The sequence below is a fragment of the Lipotes vexillifer genome, unplaced genomic scaffold (genome assembly GCF_000442215.2).
Source record: "Lipotes vexillifer unplaced genomic scaffold, Lipotes_vexillifer_v1.1 scaffold738, whole genome shotgun sequence".
NCBI classification, from domain to species: domain Eukaryota; kingdom Metazoa; phylum Chordata; class Mammalia; order Artiodactyla; family Lipotidae; genus Lipotes; species Lipotes vexillifer.
This window is the reverse complement of record NW_006769699.1, coordinates 441965-462145: the sequence shown is the minus strand read 5'-3', so window position 1 is coordinate 462145 and position 20181 is coordinate 441965. Positions and strand designations below refer to the sequence as shown.

Genomic DNA, 20181 nt, shown 5'->3' with positions numbered 1-20181 from the left:
GCGCAGAGGAGAGCTGGGACGGCTGGATGACCACAGGAGAGCTCTGGGCGTGGTGAACCGTCAAGGGCACCACTTCCGACTTCACGTCGCCGGGGACGCCCGCACCGGGGAGGGGCTGGCCCGAGGCGCGGGGAGCCTCCTCCTGGGCCTTCAGGACTTCTACGGCCGTGGCCTTTTCCGTCACGACATACTGTGCGGCCTGGGCTGCATCTGTGCCTTTCAAGAGCCCATCAGTGACATGCCTGGGAGAAACCACGCACAGCAGCATGAACTGGTGAACTAGGTAACGTGCATTTTAGTTGTATGATACGCTTGAGTGCTGTGTCATCCCAAAGCCAGGCAAGATTGTGTTGCAAAATAAACCCAGAGTAGCAGCTTAGAGTTGAGGGTTCCCATAGCACCCTAACTGCCTCCTAGTTATCTACGGCAGCTGCTTTCCTACTTTTTCCCTCAGGACATGGTCTTTCCCTTTCCACGTGCACTGTTGTGTCCAGACTGACGCAATCCTGTCACTGTTTGGGGGGTGGTGACATCAAGTGGGCACATGATTCTAACAGTAACTCCTGCACCCGATCCAGGCCTGGGCAGCTCTCATAGATGCTCGGTTCTAACCCAAAGCTTCCTAAACCCTCCATTCTCTCCTCCTTTCACTGCTCCGCGTCTTGGGAGGGTGGTTTATATGCCAGTTCCTTTTGCTTTGCTCTTCCTACAGCTCAGCCTGGTGCCATCTGGCTGCCCCACCTGGACTTGAGTGACTTCGAATCTAACCGCCGGGTTAGTCCTCCTCTGCTTGGGGGGCGGGGTCATTTGATTCTGTCTGTCCACCTCCACCCATGGTCCAGCGGAAAAGATATGACCTTCGGGGTCAGACGGGCTTGTGTTTGAGTATCAGTTCTGCCATGTTCTAGCTCTATAATGCCGGGAACTTCACCTTGGTGAGCCTCAGATACTTTCCTGGAGATTATAATAGTGACGGTGACAGTGCTGTTCAATGTCTTCCTCAGGGCTGGGTGCTACGACCAATGTAGTTACATGGAAGACTTTGTCACACATGGCACTCGACCCATAATTTTTAATTAGTCCCTCATTCCCTTCTTAGGAAAATGCTCTTTTTTTTTTTGATTGGAAAGAAGACATTGCTTTCTACGACTCTCCTTTTCTATTCACTTGTTTCTTTTTGCTCTTTACCTACCCCCCGTCCCTTCAATCCCAAATCCCTAAGGGTCTCTTTCCTCCTTTCCTCCTCATTCTATCATAGCCATCGCTGCCATTTCCAGCAATCGTCTTCATGAAGGCGACTTCCACCTCTAAACCTCTCCTCTCCCCCCGAGTTAGGCAGGGACTCCCTTAACTCTGCCTCTTGAACTTCGGCCCACATTCTAAGCGCCTCATGGGCAGCTCTGTTTTGCTATCCTTCCAGCACCTCAAATTCAACACGTACCAGATCCCTTCAGCATCTTCCCAAGCCACTAAGTTGCTCTGAACTGTGACTGTCACCCGCTCTGTCTTCTCTATCAGGCGCCAGGACATGTGCCTGTCCTTGGGGTCGTGCATATTCCTACCTTCCTTCTTGTGTCTTCCACAGTGCTGAGTACAGCATGTTATATAGGAAAGATACCAAGAAAAGATTCATAGTATAAAGGCCTGTGATGAGCAGCTTGGTGGCAGCTAATATTTCTTCTATTTTTATTGTTAAAGTTACTTAACTGGCTTGATCTACCATTCCCACCACTGAGCATTTATGGGACAAAAAGTCCTATAACATTCAAGACACACAATCCCATCTTTTACACTGAGCTTCATCTGTGCTGGCTCTAAAAAAAATTGTTTTTCAGGGAAGAGAAGGGAGGGTGGGCAACGTTACCAGCCAGCCAGCCTGCTCCCTCTTTAAACACTTAATAAGGACGGTTTGTTTTAGGCTTTGTGGGTGGGTTACCACATTTAGGTAAGAGCTTAATTAAGAATTCTTTGAACATATTTTTATCCTACTGGAAGAAAAAGTTCACTCTGGCCATTTAAAATGAGTGAACCTATGAGAAAATGCAATTCAGGTACAATTTCTTCCTGTACCCAGGCAGATGAGGTCTCTGCAGGAAGAGGCCATTGTTGTTTTAATTCAGATTATTTTTGGCATCCTGGAACTTACACAGGTGATTATAGTGCACTCTGTAGTCTTAGCATCTCAAAAGAGGTTCTTTTTGAGGTCACTTGCTCCCTTATAGTTAATAATTCATTTAAAAGTCAACTGCACATTTAACATATTTCTCCTACAAACCAATTCTCCCAATAATTTATATTCTGCTTGTGACCTGCTCTCAAATCTGGTCCAAGATCTAAAGGGTAACTAACATCTCTGTAATTTCCAAGTTCTACTTAAAAAAAAGGAAAATTCAGGACTGCCACTACTGGGAAGTGGTTCATGTGTGGTAGTCCTGTCTGTCTCCCACGTGGGAAAGGAAGTTTTATAAGGGCAGGGGTCCTGTTTTTGGTTTATTATTATATTCTTGACACCTACCACCACCAGGGCTGGAGCAGACAATGTCCAAATACAGCTGACTGCCTGGCTGTGAGATCTGAACCAACAAGAAGTCTGGTGTCAAACTATCAGTTCTCACCCCAGCCCCGCCCCCCGCCAGCCCAGGAAGCCGCGGTCACCTGCGCAGCATGGTCAGGGCGTCGGTCATGCCGCGCACTCTCTGCAGGAGACTGTCCAGCCTGTGCGGCTCCTCCTTCAGAAACCGCACGGCCTCCACTTCTATGCGCAGGATGGCTCGCATCTTGTTTTGTAAGGTTGGAAATTCTCCTGCGGGCCAAGAGCAGCTGGTGAGCTGTAGGAAAAAGCCAGAGCAGCAAGCCCCCTGTCCCGAGCCCCGACTCGGGACAGGGTTGAGAAGCGTGGGGTTCACCCACCACAGGGCAGCTCACGTGCCTTGAGGCCGAGCTGGGCCCAGTGTGACCTGGGCCGAGGCAGAGCCCCCAGGCTGTCATTTCCTGCCTGTATGTCTGGGATAAGCTCACGCGGCCCTTGGGTTGTGTTTAATGAATTTGGTACAGGTGCCTGGTGCACTGTTAAGAGTCCAGAGAAGAGAGATGGTTCTTAAGAGTCATTCAGTCCTAAATATTACAGCCACCACTAAAATATCAGCTCCTAGAAGACAGGGATGCTCGCGTGTTTTGTTCAGTGATGTATCCCAAGTGCCCAGAACAGTGCCTGGCACACGGAGGTGTTGGATGAGTACCTGCCCATGTGCACGAATGAATCCTTCACTGTCTGATGGATTTTCAAACACCCCAGGAAACAGGCTTCAGACTTCCCCCCCCCACAAGGAGGACACTCACCTTTCAGGGAAGCTACTGCCTCTCCCACCTGGTGCAGGAGGAAAGCCCCGTCTTCCACATCTTTTAGAGTAACCATGCGGCTGGCCAAGGCAGAGTCCTTCTTTAAATCTTCAACAAAGTCTTCCAGGTCACTGGGGGGAGCGAAAACCACAGATGGAGTGAACGCTGGGGCCTTCAGTAAGGACAGTGCAGGAGCAGAGGGACCTCTGAGCCTCACCGCCTGGCCTCCCCTCCTGCACCGCGTCCTGGCCGCTCCCTCCACGCCCACGGAGGCGATGGAAGCAGCTGGTACAGGAGTAGCTTGGTTTGGCTTAAGATATTCTGCTGAGGTATGAGGCAGGTGCAAGGCCGTTTTCCCGGGGCTGTCCACGGGGAGGCCCAGGTTGTCCGCCTGGCTGACCAAGGACCCACTCTTCGTTTTCAGTGTTGCTGATGCCAACTAAGGGAGGGTGTGTGCACTCTGCGATGTGACAGAGGAGAAAGAGGGACGGAGGGGGCAAAAGGAGGAGCCCGGATGGCTTTAGGTCCGGCTTCTCAACCCTGGCACTTGGCCTTTGGGGTCAGGTAATTCTTTTCTGTGTGTGTGTGGGGGGCCTGTCCTGTGCACTGTAGCATGTTTAGCAGCGCCCCTGGCCTCGACACACTAGATGCCAGGAGCAGCAACTATATGCCGACAAACTGGACAACCTAGAAGAGGTGGACAAATTCTTACAAAGGTACAACCTTCCAAGACTGAACCAGGAAGAAACAGAAAATATGAACAGACCAATCACAAGCACTGAAATGGAATCTGTGATTAAAAATCTTCCAATGGGCTTCCCTGGTGGCGCAGTGCTTGAGAGTCCGCCTGCCGATGCAGGAGACGCAGGTTCGTGCCCCGTTTCGGGAGGATCCCACATGCCGCGGAGCGGCTGGGCCCGTGAGCCATGGCCGCTGGGCCTGCGCGTCCGGAGCCTGTGCTCCGCAAATGGGAGAGGCCACAACAGTGAGAGGCCCGCATAACGCAAGGAAAAAAAAAAAAAAAAAATCTTCCAACAAACAAAAGTCCAGGACCAGATGGCTTCACAGGCGAATTCTATCAAACATTTAGAGAAGAGCGAACACCTATCCTTCTGAAACTATTTCAAAAACTGCAGAGGAAGGAACACTCCCAGACTCATTCTACGAGGCCACCATTACCCTGCTACCAAATCCAGGCAAAGAGACCACAAAAAAGAAAATTACAACACTGATGAACACAGACGTAAAAATCCTCAGCAAAATACTAGCAAACAAAAAACTAGCAAAATCCAACAGCACATTAAAAGGATCACACACCATGATCAAGTGGAATGTCTCCCACGGATGCAAGGATTCTTCAATATCCACACATCAATCAGTGTGACACACCACATTAACAAATTGAAGAATAAAAACATATGATCATCTCAATACATGCAGAAAAAGCTTTTGACAGAATTCAACACCCACTGATGATAGATGCCAGTAGCAACCTCCCCTACTTGTGACAAACAAGAATGTCGGCAGGCACTGTTAAATGTCTTTAGGGAAGGGGAGGGGAACGAACTTGCCCCTGACCGAGAACCTCTGCTTTATACCAATTGTCCTGTCAATAAGGATTGAGCGTCCTCTCCAGGCTACAGAGAGAAGAAATGATCACAGATCTGATTTCTGGGGTGTGTGTGCACACACTTACACACACCTCTTAGGGTACTGCCAGTTCCAACAGAACTAAATTAAGGTCTCCTACTTCAACAGACAAACACACCAATAATAACATCCTGTCGCCTCAGCCCATTAATAACCCCACCCTAGATGGGGTGCATCCTTGCAGTTTGCCTGTAAATCCAACAATAGAAAAACCCCTCTTAAAGAAACAGGAAAAGAGCTTTGATTTGAAGAACCACTAGGTGGCAGTAAGCGAACATCTAGTCCACTGCCAGAGCCTTGAGTGTCCTCGGGTAGGCAGCAGGTTGAGAAAAGTACAAACTTCCAGTTATAAGATAAATAAGTATCCGGGGGTGTAATGTACAACACGATAAATATAATTAGCACTGATGTAGGTTATATATGAAAACTGTTAAGAGAGGAAATCCTGAGTTCTTATCAGAAGGAAAAAAATTTTCTATTTCTTTAATTTTGTATCTTTATGAGATGATGGATGTTCACTCAACTTACTGTGGCCATAGTTTCAAGATGTGTGTAAGTCAAATCATTACGCTGTACTTAAACTCTTACAGTGATATATGACAATCACAACTCAAGCTGGAAGGAAAAATAATTTAATTGGCAATTCTATAAAAATATTAAAAGGCTATGTTTTTTAAAAGAACTTTTCAAGAAGAACCCTGAGATGTAGTTGTAGACAATCGGGCTGTTACAGAAATGTTTCAGACAAATAATAATAGCCTTTTTACCTCATGGTGGGTGATTAACTGTCTGTCTATAAAGGCATGAACTAAATAAAAATTTAGAGGCTACTCTTTTTTTTTTTTTTTTGCGGTACATGGGCCTCTCACTGTTGTGGCCTCTCCCGTTGTGGAGCACAGGCTCTAGACGCGCAGGCCCAGCGGCCATGGCTCACGGGCCCAGCCGCTCCACGGCATGTGGGATCTTCCCGGACCGGGGCACGAACCTGTGTCCCCTGCATCGGCAGGTGGACTCTCAACCACTGCGCCACCGGGGAAGCCCCAGAGGCTACTCTTGAGATGATGCACAGCTGTCAAATTTTCTTCTTCAGGAAAATAATAACTCAAACTGATTTCTTCCTCTAGACTGCTACTGAGAGGGGTATTCTAATTTTAATCAGGCACATTGGGTTGGCATCTGAGGTGACATAAGCTACAGCTCAAATATCAAATAGGTGATAGAGCATAGTACTCTCCATCATGTTGTAGGCTTCTGGTGATTCTGGTCATGAAAAGAATTTGGAATCTGCTCCCTTACAGTCCCATTTTGGGAGGTTTAAGCTTTCCAAGAAACAAGAGAATTACCTATATACAATGGAATACTACTCAGCCATAAAAAAGAATGAAAATTTTGCCACTTGCAGCAACATGGATGGACTTGGAGGGCATTATGCTAAGTGAAACAAGTCAGAGAAAGACAAGTACTGTATGATATCACTTACAGGTGGAATCTAAAAAAATACAACTAACTAGTGGATATAACAGAAAAGAAACAGACTCACAGATACAGAGAACAAACTAGTGGTTACCAGTGAGGGGGGGAGGGGGGAATGTAAGGGTCGGGGAGTAAGAGGTACAAACTAGTGGGTGAAAGACAGGGTACAAGGATGTACTGCACAACATGGGGAATAAAGCCAATATTTTGTAATAACTATAAATGGAGTATAACCTTTAAGAACTGTATAAAACATTTAAAAAATAATTTTAAAAAAAGGCTTTATGAAACTCAAAAAAAAATACCAACACTAGAAGAACCCACGCAAATGATTATTCATTATACTAAAAGGTGAAACTGTTCTATGATAAATCTTCATCGCATAACAAAACATACATTAACGTAAAAGATGGGCCTGCCCCAGTGACTGGGGCGTAATAAAACTCTGCTCATTTCAACAGTGGGACTTGATGGATGCTTTCAATAAGAACCTCACAGAAGATGGGTAACATTCAAGGAAGCATCTTTCATTCTGGATCAGGCATACTTTACATTTAAATTCTTCTTTTGTGATTTTAACTACCGTTGAATAATAGGAGGATAACTTTGGCGCTGTGTTATTTTGGCTATTAGTTTTAATTTATTGAGATTAAATGCAGACTTCCCATTTATCATTGGATTGTGCCACTAGCTCCTTTTAATTTTAGGCGTTGCCAAGCCCTATAGAACAGTGTGATGCTCCGGCTTCAAAAAGACTAGCTCAGACTCCCAAGGACTGTTGAATTTCCTGGGCCTGGATGGAGGGGCACTAGCTAAGTGTCCATGGATACCCAGAACCAGGAGAACTCTAACTGTACACAGTAGGTGCTCAATAAAGAAAGAGGCTCACAACACTGTCTAGGAAGGGCCTCCTCCTTGGCAAAGACGGGCTTGCCTTCCAGGTTGAGCAGCTAAGCACGCAACAAGGGACCGCACTCACCACAACTTCCGGACGACCTTTTCCTCTTCGTGCAGGTATTTCTGCCTCTCCTGTTCCACCAGGACCCGCTGTCGCTGCACAGGGTCCTCCAGTCTCTTCAACGTTTCAATCACTTTGCTGCTGATTTCCTGCTCAGCCTTCCTCATCATCGCCCTGAGCAGCTCCTGGTTCTGCAGCTGTTGGACAAAAGAAACCACCCTCCGTTGGCTCTGAGGGCTGCCACGGGGGTGCCGGAGCTGCCTGACAGGCTCCACGTGCGGGTTTGGATAAACAGCCCCACAGCTGAATCTCTCTTTATTTCAGTGAGAGAGGGAAGGGAGCACAGACCGTATATAATGTTGCGGCTTCAGCCAACGTCCGAGTTTTAGCAGCCAACTGACAACCAGACTTCCACGTCCCTGTCTGCCAAAAAAATAGGGTCCTTTCTATATGCTGGTAGTGCATCCTGGCAATGGGTGTAAAGTCTCACTGACATGTTTTCCTAGGGAGAGCCAAGAGTACCAGCTCTGGAGACAAGCTGACTTTGGATCAAACCCTAAACCCTCTCCCGGATGCACCGAGAGACTTTGGGCACACTCCTTATCTCTAAGGATGGAGATTCACTTCCTTTGCCAGGGCTAGTTCTGAAAATTAAATGAGATACTGTTTGGTACAGAAAGGTACTCAACGAAAGTTGATTAGAGTGTGGACTATTTCAGTGTATCAGTTAAAAGAGAATCTGTGTCCCTCTTGTTAATGGGTCCATGGACCAAATGCCCTGTAATCAGACCATCAAAACACAGTACTTGAGGATGTGGCAGAGGGAAGGACTGGGGGTTGGGGATTAGTAGATGTAAACTATTCAATATTATATATAGGATGGATAAACAACAAGGTCCTACTGTATAGCACAGGGAACTATATTCAATATCCTGTGATAAATCATAATGGAAAAGAATATATTAAAAAAAGAATGTGTGTGTGTGTATAAGTGAGTCGCTTTGCTGTACAGCAGAGATGGGCACAACACTGTAAATCAACTATATTTCAATAAAAAAATAAAATAAAAAACTCCCAAAACACAGAACTTGATGTTGACGGTGGCAATGATAATTTCCAGACGAGCCCAAGGCTCTTGGCAATTAACTAATTTCCCTGGATTATACGTAGCTTGCTTGAATACATAAGACCACAATTTCCATATAATTTTCCATGTAGTTTCCAGAGCACTCTTGTTTCTCACCCCAGACTACAGGATGTGTGAGTTTGAATCCAGGCTTCACAACAATCTAGCCAAACACTTGAGTCCTGTTTCCAACAAGGCATTAAGTGCTTTCCTGGGGCAGGACAATTTTCTGACAGCACGTACATCAAGTGAGTTCATTCAATCAGCCTCAAAACCAGTAATTATATTACACCTATTATATTACCTAAAGTTCCCCTGAAATTTCAATTAGCTGTTATTGTTTTCTTCGTTTTCTGGTTTCATGCACTGTGTATCACCTCACAGGAATAATGATGCCTCTGTCAACTGCCCATCATCTGTGCAAACAGAGCAGAAATACCATCTGACCGTGTTACCGACCACCTGCTTGAAACCTCATCATGGCTTCCATTTTCTCTGAATAAAATAAAACGTTTCAACGTGAACCACTCAAGCAAAACCACCATCATGTTCGAACATCAACATGGCACCACGATCAACTGGCCACATCCAGAGACTGACTGCCTGCCTGGGTTCATTTCCGAGTTTTCCCACTTAGTGGGAAATTAGTGCGATTATATTACAGTAAGTCCCCTACACACAGATCTTCAAGTTGTGAACTTTCAAAGATGAGGACGTGCCCCTGTATGCCAACTGTTGTACTGGACTACTGTACTTTTCAAGGTACTGTACTGTAAGATTAAAAATGTTTTCTTGGGCTTCCCTGGCGGCGCAGTGCTTGAGAGTCCGCCTGCCGATGCAGGAGACGCGGGTTCGTGCCCCGTTTCGGGAAGATCCCACATGCCGCGGAGTGGCTGGGCCCGTGAGCCATGGCCGCTGAGCCTGCGTGTCCGGAGCCTGTGCTCCGCAATGGGAGAGGCCACAGCAGTGAGAGGCCCGCGTAGCGCAAAAAAAAAAAAAATTTTTTGTTTTGTTTTTTATGTATTACCTGTGTGAAATGTATTATAAACCTATTATAGTACAGTATTATATAGCCGATTGTGTTAGTTGGGTACCTAGACTAACTTTCTTGGACTTACAAACAAATTGGACTTAGGAACGCACTCTTGGAATGAAATGCGTTCTTATATAGGGGACTTACTGTATTAATCTCCTTGTGTCTCTCCAAAACAAAAAAAAGGGATAGTAATAGTTCATATCTCACAGACTGGTAATGGAGCTTCGAGAGGCAGTAAAGTGCTTGCAGTCATGCCTGGCACAAACCGAGCTCTCGGTGCAGATGACCTGTTGTTATCAGGGGGCATCACCCTGGGGGCGGGACCTGCTGGTCTGTCTGGGAGGGAACCAAATAAAAATGTGCTGCCCTTGGGTTACCTCCTCTGTATGACTCATGATCGTGGTCTCACACTGCTCTTGCTAATAATATCTTTTTATTAAGGTCTTAAAAACAGTCAGTCTACTGCTGAAAGGCAACACGTTTGGAGACGATGCACAGACGGCGACTTCCCCCCATGCTCTCTGCAGCTACAGCTCTGGCCACAAGGTGTAGGGCAGGCTGGCACTTTCCCACATCGCCAGCCTCCTTGCACTGTGTGCAGCTGGCACTTTCTCTGCTCTAGCCACAGGACCATCCTTTCAGTTCTTCTGATTGCCCAACCTCCTTTCTGCCACGGGGACTTTGCATGTGCTACTCCCTCTACCTGGTTAATTTCTGCTCTCCACAGAGTCTCCAGGACACAAGTGCCTGGCACGTGGCAGGCATTTGATAAATATTTGTTGAATGCGTGAATTGAGTTAAGCAATAATGTTGGTAATAACAGACAATGGAGTATCCAAAATTCTTTCCCGGATGGTAGAAATGTGGGGTGACCCATGGGCTCAGCTATGCCTTGAGCTCAGTGCTGATGCCCTGGCTTGCTCTGACTGCAGTTGTTAAACACACACAGTAACATAAACTGTTATCAAAACGGTACGCTCAAGTTCAATGCCATGTGTCAGATCCCACAGACCTATTTCCTTTGGGGGTTGAGGGTGAATCGTAATGGATACGTAAGGCACAAATAAGAAGACAATTAAATGTGTCCAAAAAGGACTGATGCCGAGGTCCGTCCCTGAAAGATTCTAACTGGTCTGAGATGCAGCCTTGGCACTGAGAATTTTTTAAACCCCTTAGATGATTCTGATGTGCCACCAAGGGTGAGCACTGTGGTCTAAGAAAAGGGCTCAGGAATGGACAGATGACGTCACTGTGCCATGCGCTGTGTGGCACGGCCCTCTGCACCTAACCCTCCTGCCCAAGTCTCACAGACAAGCTCCAATGAAGTTATGGTCCAATCAGCCGTGGATATTGACAGTGGCTATAAAGCCAGAAATTATTGCTAGAATATTTCAAATTCTTAAAATTTGAAAGATGGGAGAAGTGAGGCCCTGAGAACTTAGGATACTTGTTAAGAGTCACTCAGCAGTTGAGGGGGGCAGAATCAGCATGAGGACTGGGTCTTTCAAATTCGACCCAGTAAGTTTCCAATCGCCATCTGCTAGACGCAGTACGACATAGCAATGTCTGCTTTATTCCCAGCCGCAAGCAGTTTCTGGCACACAGTAGGTACCCAACACATATATGAGGTATAAATGACAATACGCTTGACCCTTGAACAACGCAGGGGTGGGGTGCCTACCCTCCACGCAATCAACAATCCGGGTATAACTTTATAGCCCACCCTCCATAGTCACGCTTCTGCATCCGCAGGCTCAATCAACTGCGGATCATATGTATAACATTTCTGAGATGCCTACAGCCATATCAGAAGAACACAACTGCATGTAACATTCAAATTATTCAACTGGTAACGGGGTCAGATCACACTCACATTATTACACTCAAAGCGGAGGCAAGGAGAGGCTTGCCTCGAGTTCCAGGCTCTATGATTTTCCTTCTCAGAAAGAGGGGCTTCCTGGAGCCAGCTAGAGAGAGACTAAACAGGGAATTCCCATAGCACACTGGCTGGCACATGGGCAACAATGAGTTAATCATGAAGGAATAAAGACGTACACAGGTTCTCTTGCCACTGTCCCCTGGTCCCCTGCCCTCCCTGCCTGGAGTCCTTACCACTGTCTCTAGGACTTGCAGCATGTGTAAAACACAGTGCTGAGGACAGGGAGTGTGCCAACATCTCTCACTAAATGCTTCGGATAAACTAGTCACCAGCACTTTAAAACATGACATTTAGGGCTTCCCTGGTGGCGCAGCGGTTGGGGGTTCGTGCCCCGGTCCGGGAGGATCCCACATGCCGCGGAGCGGCTGGGCCTGTGAGCCATGGCCGCTGAACCTGCACGCCCGGAGCCTGTGCTCTGCAACGGGAGAGGCCACAACAGTGGGAGGCCTGCGTACCGCAAACACCCCCACCCCCAACCCACAAAAAAACAAAAAAACCCCATGACATTTAGTTTTGCTTAGCAGGGATTCTGAATTCCAGTTAACTTAATAAAACTCTATTTAAGGTATAGTTTACAAACTAGAAAATATACCCATTTTAAGTGCACAGGTCAATGAGTTTTGACAAATGTATACACTGATGGAAGCACCACTAAAAAGGGAGACAACATTTGTTCTCACCCTAGAAACTTCCTTCATGGCACTCTGCACGCAACCTCCTAACCCCCAGCTCAAGGCCACCGATGTGCGTTTTGTCCCTCTAGGTTAGTTTTTCCTGTTCTACAATGTCATGCAAATGGAATTGTACACTATGAAATTTTTTGTGTCTGGCTTCTTTCCTTCAGGATATTGTTTTTGAGATCCAGCCATGCTGTTGAGAGTTTTAGTAGTTCATTATTTTCCAGGCTGAGTGGCATTCTATTGTATGCATTTAGTACGTTGCATGTACTAACATTTTAGTGTTTTTACATATTGACTTGATTCTGGTGATCTCGTTTATATTCACTTATTTCTGGAAGCATCTTTTTTTCAAATTTATTTTTGGCTGCGTTGGGTCTTCGTTGCTGCACATGGGCTTTCTCTAGTTGCGGCGAGCAGGGGCTACTCTTCATTGCTGTGCAGTGTGGGCTTCTCATTGCGGTGGCTTCTCTTGTGGAGCATGGGCTCTAGGCACGCGGGCTTCAGTAGTTGTGGCACGTGGGCTCAGTAGTTGTGGCTCGCAGGCTCTAGAGCACAGCCTCAGTAATTGTGGCGCACGGGCTTAGTTGCTCTGCAGCATGTGGGATCTTCCTGGACCAGGGCTCGAACCCGTGTCCCCTGCATTGGCAGGCGGATTCTTAACCACTGCACCACCAGGGAAGGCCCTGGAAGCATCTTCTTTTTTTTTTTTTTGCTGTACATGGGCCTCTCACTGTTGTGGCCTCTCCCGTTGCGGAGCACAGGCTCCAGACGCACAGGCTCAGTGGCCATGGCTCACGGGCTTAGACTCTCCACGGCATGTGGGATCTTCCCGGACCGGGGCACGAACCCGTGTCCCCTGCATCGGCAGGCGGACTCTCAACCACTGCGCCACCAGGGAAGCCCCCTCCCTCTTTTTTGATTTGATATTATACAATCATGATTGTGATTTCTGAGTAATGCCAATTATAGTTTTAACTTTCCCATCCACGTGCCTTCGTTTTCTTTTTCCAGCCCTACTGCACTTGCTAGGATATTCAGTACAGAGTTAAACAGAAGTGAGAGGAGGCTTCTTTGGCCTTGGTCCCGATTTTATGGAGAATGTGATAGTGTTTCACCACTAACTATAATGTTTTCTGTAGGATTTTCAGACATCCTTTATCAGGTTAAGAAAGTTTCCTTCTACTCCAAGAGCGCTGAGTGCTTTTATCATCGGTATTGAATTTTGTCACGTTTTTTCCTGCACTTACTGAAATGATATGATTGTCTTCTTTATTCTGCTAAAAGGTCAAATACATTGACTCATTTTTTTTCATATTAAAACAATCTTGGACTCCTGGGATAAAATCCAGGATAATGTATTATCCTTTTTATATATTGCTGGATTCACTTGCTCATATTTTGTTAAGGATTTGTTACATATATTTTCATGAGGCATATTGGTCCGTGGTTTTCTTTTCTTATAATATCTTTGACTGGTTTTGCTCTTAGTGTAATCTGCCTTCGTAAAATGAGTTGGGAAGTGTCCTCTATTTTCTGAAGGAGTTTTTTACTTTCAGTACTTTAAGGATGTGATTCCATTGTTTTTTGACTTAACTTTTGTCTCTGAGAAGTCAGTGTTCTTATTTATGTTTCCCTGTAGGTAATGTGTCCTCCACCTCCCCCTGGCTGCTTTTAAGGTTTCTCTCTTTATTCTTGGTTTTTAGCAATTTGCTTTTGGTATGGTTACATTTGTGCTTATCCTTTTAGGAGCTTATTAAGTTTTTTGGTCTGTAGATTTACAGCTTTCATCAAATTTGGAAAAATTTCAGCCATTGTTTCTTCCAGTAATTTTCTCTTCCCCCTTGACCACTTAATATTGCCCCAAGAACCATTAAGTTTCAGTTCATTTTCTTCAGACTTTTTCTTCTCTGTCCTTCAGTTTGGACATTTCCATTGCTATCGTTTCAAGCTGACTGATATTTCGTTTCAGCAGTGACTAATCTTCTATTAAGTCTGTTGAGATATTGTGTTTTTCAGCTCTTGAAAGTTTTACTTAGAGTTTTAAAATATCTACCATTTTTTTTTTTGGTCTCATTGTGTTCATGTTTTTCTTTGAATCCTTGAGAATGATTATCATAGCTGTTTTAAAGTCCTTGCTGATGACCTCATTATCCCTGTCATTTCTGATTGGTTTCCACTGACATTTTTCTTAAGCTTATGGGTCACATTTCTCAGCAACATCACCTGTCTAGTAACTTTGGATTGAATGCTGGACATGGAGTTCTGGGTTTTGTTGTTTTCCTTTACAGATGTTAGACTTCCTTTGGCAGACAGTTTAGTTCCCTGTGGACCATTTTTTTCTTTAGAAGCCTGTGTTTAAGCTTTGTCAGGGTGAATCTAGGGTAGCCTTTACTCTAGGGCTAGTTTAGTCTTAAGACTGAAGCATGGCCTTTCTCTGATTGCTACTGAATGCCCCAGGTGATTAATAAAACCTCTTTGTGCCTGCTGGTTAAGACATAAACATCTCCCTGTGTGAGCTCTGGGAAATCTCTGGCGTACAGCCTCCCACTTTCTGTCTGGCTTAGTGGTCTTTCACAATACACATGCTTGGATTACTAGTAGACAACACATCCACAGGTTTACATAATTCTTTCTCCACAGACCTTCCTTTCATTTGGTACTTTGCTCCACAACTTCTAGCTGCTTCAGCTCTTTACCCTCAACTCAGTTGGATGGTCAGTGCTCTGTTTGGGTTATCCCTCTCTGCGTCACAATCTAAAAAGTGTCCCCAGACAGAAAGCTGAGCAAGTTATAGGTTTCACCTCCTTTCCTTCCATTCTCCTAAGGATCACACTCCTGTGTTGTCTGTTGTCCAATGTCTGAATAGAGTTGTTTCACACATTTATTTATTTTTCAGTGTCCTAGCTGTCAACAGTAGGAAGGCAAGCAGAGTTGTAGTTATCCCTTCATCTCTGGAAACTTCAGTTTATTCTGTGCCTTGACGTTTTTATAAAAATAGACCGAAGTAACGCTCTTTGCTATTAAAAATTTAAGTGGACCAAATACGTTACCCATATCAGCTTCACTGAGAAGCTAGGAAACTGCCTAAACCTAATTCCACCCACCTCAAAGTGGCCATGTACCTCACATACTCATCTTGATTTCTCAGGTAAAATTTAAGACCATCAGTCTTGCCAACAGTGTTGTTTAACTGAACTGATTTTGCTGTCCAGCAGTGACAGTAAACAGTGGCTGTACAACAGATCAGGAAGTTTCGTAACAGCCAGACCCCAGAATGACTCCTGACCACCCAGGTTAGCTCCCCAGGCTGTAGGGAACCAGGTATAGGATGCCTCGTCACAAGCACATGTTATCTAGGAGGTGTTGCCCCATCTTAGACAGCCTCTGTGTGCAGGTCTATCTAGGGCTTGATACATTGTATGGCAGCCTGATTATCAACTCCTGTGCTAGTTCCATTTATTATTTCTGCCTGGTGGGGAGAAATAGGCCTGCTCAGCATGGGCCAACCTCTCGAGTGCTTTTCTCAGGGACACACATTCCCATGACCGTTATTTTGAATGTCAGGAGATAAATGAGACTCTGGCACATTTTTATGAGGCACTATCTTATAACAAGACACCTTAAGATAACTGTGCTGAATTATATCATTTCAAATACAATGGCTCTGTGTCCTGCTATGTTTCTTTTTTATGTTGATGTTTTACCTCTTCCCTCTCTTGGGAACACACAGTAAATTCTCAGTAGTCTTAAAAATGGAACACCAAGTTCAGAATAATCTAATTTTTTGTTTATCGGGAAGCACAAGGAAGAGATTAGGGACAAAGAAAAAAACTGTGGGAACTGGAGAAGGAGGCCAAGCCCCATCTGCCCCCCGAGGAACTTGAACCCACTCTTCCGGAAATTTCTCTCTCCCCTCAAGCCCACAAAGAGGGGCAGAACTGCAGCCGCTTCTGTGGATACTGGATGACCTTAGTAAAACCCAAGTATTGTGGCATTTTGGAAAAAAGATGTAGCTCGTCACTTTTTGGTTTTTTTTCCTCTATCATACCAGAAAAGGTAATAGACAAAGACAATCATCTTTTGAAGGGCACATTAGGTGCCAGACCTTCCCGTCTCTTTTTCCGTTGTTGCCAGCTAACTGCAGGTGCAGCCCTTACCTGGGAGTGGGACCATCACAGTATAAAAGTTCCATACAGCTCTTATCGTTTATGACTAAGCAGAGAATACGTCTGATTAGCCACTGGGAATGAGGCGCATTGTTTAGAATCAGGGCTTTGAAGCCACCGGGTGTGTTTTTCATGCTTACAGGGTGTTTCTGCTTCACCCCTTGTGATAGCTGGCTGAGATCTCAATTTCCAAAAGGCACCTCAATGGACTGAGAGTTCATAATAGCTGAGAGCAGTAGTTCTCACCCTGGAACGTTCTAGAACCACCAGTGCTTGGCCTTTGATCCATACCAATGAAGTCAGACTCTGGCAGGGGTGTTTGGGTATCAATATTTCTGTGAAAGGCCTCAGGTGATTCTAATGGGTAGCCAGGATTAAGAACCGTTCTCTGAGACTGGTAACTCACGCGAGACTGGTGAGCAGAAAGACAGGAGCGAAGTTTTCATGTTTTTCTGGATCATTTTCTCAGGCTCCTTCACCTCCCTCAACATTCTTTTTGCCCTATTTAAATCTATACACCCCACAGTGCCTGCATCAAATTTCTGCTTTGGAGAATAATCCATCAGTTCTGCAAATGAAACGCTCAAATAGACTATGCTTGACAGTCTAGGATTTTCCCATTGATTTAATTATCTAATTACTGGAGCTGGCTGCCAGGCACAAACAGATTTCATTCATTTTCACTATTTTATAACACAGTTCAAAGAAAATTTGAATTTCTAATTCAATTTTTGTTCTTTTGAGACTGTTCTGGAGTTTCGGAGCTCTCTAATCATAGCTCCATTATTGGGCTTATAATCATTTTGGGGGGTTGCACGTTACTTTTCGTGTATAATACATGTGCTGAGGGGGGATTGGTGCTGAGATAGCTTAATTATTCTAAACTGGTTTTGTCTCAAATAGACTCCCCTTAAAGCTGATGGGGGCACGGGGGATGCCAAGACCGAGGTAGAAATAAGAGCATCCAGGTTAGGAAACAAAGTGCTTCTCTTTCCCCACGTGCCTGTGCTTTAGAACTGTACCAGCGTCTCAGCTCAAGAGCACACCTGCTCTGTGTCCTTTACCCAGAAAGCCAGGAAAGCTGAGCAGCTCTGAGGCAATAAAGAAAACTGCGTGCTTAAGATAGTGTCCCGGACTTGACTATAGAACCTCTTTGTTTGAGAAGCTGTGATTTTGCAACTGAGCCTCCCCAGTTCATGGGTTACAAGGAGTGGCAAGTTGTGGGAGAGCCCTCCCTCCTGGCCAGAGGACCAAACACTGCCGGCCACCAGCAGGGTGATGCTGCAGCCTCACACATCACGGCCCAGGTATCAAATTCGCCACACCTCAGGGCAATTCCACCTCTGCCCCAAACCAGCAGATGCTCACTTTTGAAAGCAGTAGGAACTACCATACACAGGACGCATTTAGCAATTTTTTTCTTGTGAAGGTCCAACTAGGAGTGCACAATTTCCAAATGACCAGCAGGTGGCACTAAAAGGCAGATGCAGCGCAAGATGGGGGCTTAACCTCCATAACCCCCAGGTAAGAACCTGGGAGCCCACAGACCCTCTCTGGCCTGCCCATGTGTCATCTGGCCTGCAGAGTACGAAATAACTGATTTTTAAATTACCTTCCAACATTTTTAGAAGGACTACAGGTATTTTATATAAAACCTCCAGATTCTCTTGAAATACTGTAACATCTAGAAACAATGGACTCTCATTCTACCAGGTCAAGAGCTGCCTGGAGCTGAGTGGCAACTGTCCTTTAGAGAGGCCAACTTGTCACTGTCCCTCGTCCAGTCACTTAAGTTAACGCCAGATACTGTGGGCACTGGATTTTGGCACCCTGCACGCACCCTCAGCCCAACCTGTACACTTCATTTCACTGCAAAGTGTCTTTAAAATCACAAAGCAAGGAGAAGCGAACGTAAAGGATGGGGAACTTCCCCAGTGACACGATTCAGAAGAGGATTTAAGTGAATTTGCATGGGCTGTCCAGGAGTCTGGGACGTTGCCTGAGAGGCAGAGCAGCCTGGTCGGTGATGGGACCTCAAGGCAGGCTCTCAAGCTACCGTCCCCTCCTGTTTGTTCTCCAGTAGGTAGAGGGCAAGGGGAAATCATCTTCTAAGCTTTACTCAGGCTGTGGAAAATGCAGGACTCGTGCATCGGCGAGCTGAAGGGAGAAAGCAGCTGTGCTTTGAAGCCCTTTCCTTCCTGGACTCACCAGCACAGGAGCCTGCACCCCACTGAGGGCACCACAGCTGTGTGGCTGCCCCTGGCTACATGTGCCTTTTACTAACGTTTGCACTGTGAGCTTCTCGAAGTCCAGGAGGATACCTGGGTATAGTCTAAGCCAGCCCTACATGCACATTCATCAACCTGCCACCAAGGGCAGAGAGGTGTGAGACTCATCCGTGGAGCAGACAGATGATCTCACAAAGATACACCCTCCCAGTTCCTTATCGCCCTGCCTCGTCAGATTTATGGGATTTGTTCACCAAGACTCGTGACATGAAGGGTCATTTTTCCCTGCCCTTTGATTCCTGTGTAGTTCATATATTCCTAACAATTGGGAACGAATAAGGAGAATATTGTGGTGCACACACACTACCCAAATAAAATGCAGATGTTTTTCTCAAGTCATCCACGATGGCTCCTTTTCCTTATGAATTCACCCTCCGGTCTGAACTCCTATTTCTAAATACATCATAGCTCCTTGCAAAACACCTGAGCTGCCTGCAGCACCTTTGCACATGCCCAGTGGGGAAGAGCGAACAGCGCTGTGAAGCAGGAAGTCGTAACTGGCTGTTAGAACGCTCCACGGGCTCTTCTGCTTTCAGTTCTCCAAAAAGCACAGGCTTAATGCCTTTTTCGAGGGTAAAAGCACACCCAGCTTAGAGAAGTGGCTACAGACTACCACTGCAGTGGAAGGCTCTAGACCAAGATCATGTGTGTGGGAGAGAAGACCACTGCGGAATGGCACCTGCACCCTGGTCCTCAGTTATCCACAGAAAGGATGGTGGAAAGAACCCCGAGAAGGTGCCGTGGGGCCAGGGATGTGGAAGGAGGCGGATGGGAGGAGGAGGAAGCTGACTGTGGGCCATTAAGCCAGCGGACACCATCCACAGGGAACGTGGTCTGTACCTGGAGCTGTCGCATCTGCTGCAGCTGGAGCCTGAGTTCGGCCACACTCCTCTTCATGTCGAGCAGGCTTATGTGGGTGGCGGAGGTGCCAGCAGACAGGAGCTGGCTGGGTGGCCCCGAGGACGCCAGGGCGCCAAGAGGCTTCCCACCGGAAACTGGGGGAGTTCCTAGGAGAAAAGAGCAAAGTCCCTGAGAATGCCAGGAAGGAAAGTCTAAGCTGCAAGTCCCATCCCAGCAGACTACTGGTAACTCTGAAAATGCCCATCTCCTTCATGATGAAAAGAATCGTAAAAAATGACACTGGTTCTCTAAAGGGCAAAAAGAGGGAATCGAATTTAAATAAATTAAGGAACGTGCATGCAGTGTTACGGGGCGTAGTCTGTAGGAGTCACGTTCTAGAAGTTTGGTGCTACAGGAAGGGAGATCACAGAGCGGTATGTACAGCATGATGCCATATTAAGGAACCTAGCTGTCTGTCTATCCATGTGTCTTCTTTAAACACACGGGTTTGCACAGAAAAAAGACAGATGTACATATAACAAAGTGTTAACAGTAACTTTAGCTGGTGGTATTCTGTGAGTTTTCTATTTTTGATATCACCACTTTTTGTATTTTAAAATTTGCATAGTGAATACCTATAATTTTTTTTGCGGGGGGGGGGGGGCGCGCCAGCACAGGGTTTGTGG

The 20181-nt window shown here is 46.1% G+C and overlaps 1 protein-coding gene across 6 annotated transcripts in view; it reads right to left on the bottom strand.

Annotated features, from left to right (window-relative positions):
• Positions 1-20181, bottom strand: part of KIAA1217 (KIAA1217 ortholog) — a 323890-nt gene that overhangs the window by 25628 nt on the left and 278081 nt on the right. For all 6 annotated transcript variants that reach the window (XM_007445857.1, XM_007445860.1, XM_007445859.1 and 3 more), the window contains 5 exons: positions 19496-19662; positions 7442-7617; positions 3340-3470; positions 2656-2803; positions 3-242 (listed from right to left, as the gene is read on the bottom strand). In XM_007445857.1, coding sequence (XP_007445919.1) covers positions 3-242; positions 2656-2803; positions 3340-3470; positions 7442-7617; positions 19496-19662 — 862 coding nt within the window. The remainder of the gene's footprint in view (positions 1-2; positions 243-2655; positions 2804-3339; positions 3471-7441; positions 7618-19495; positions 19663-20181) is intronic.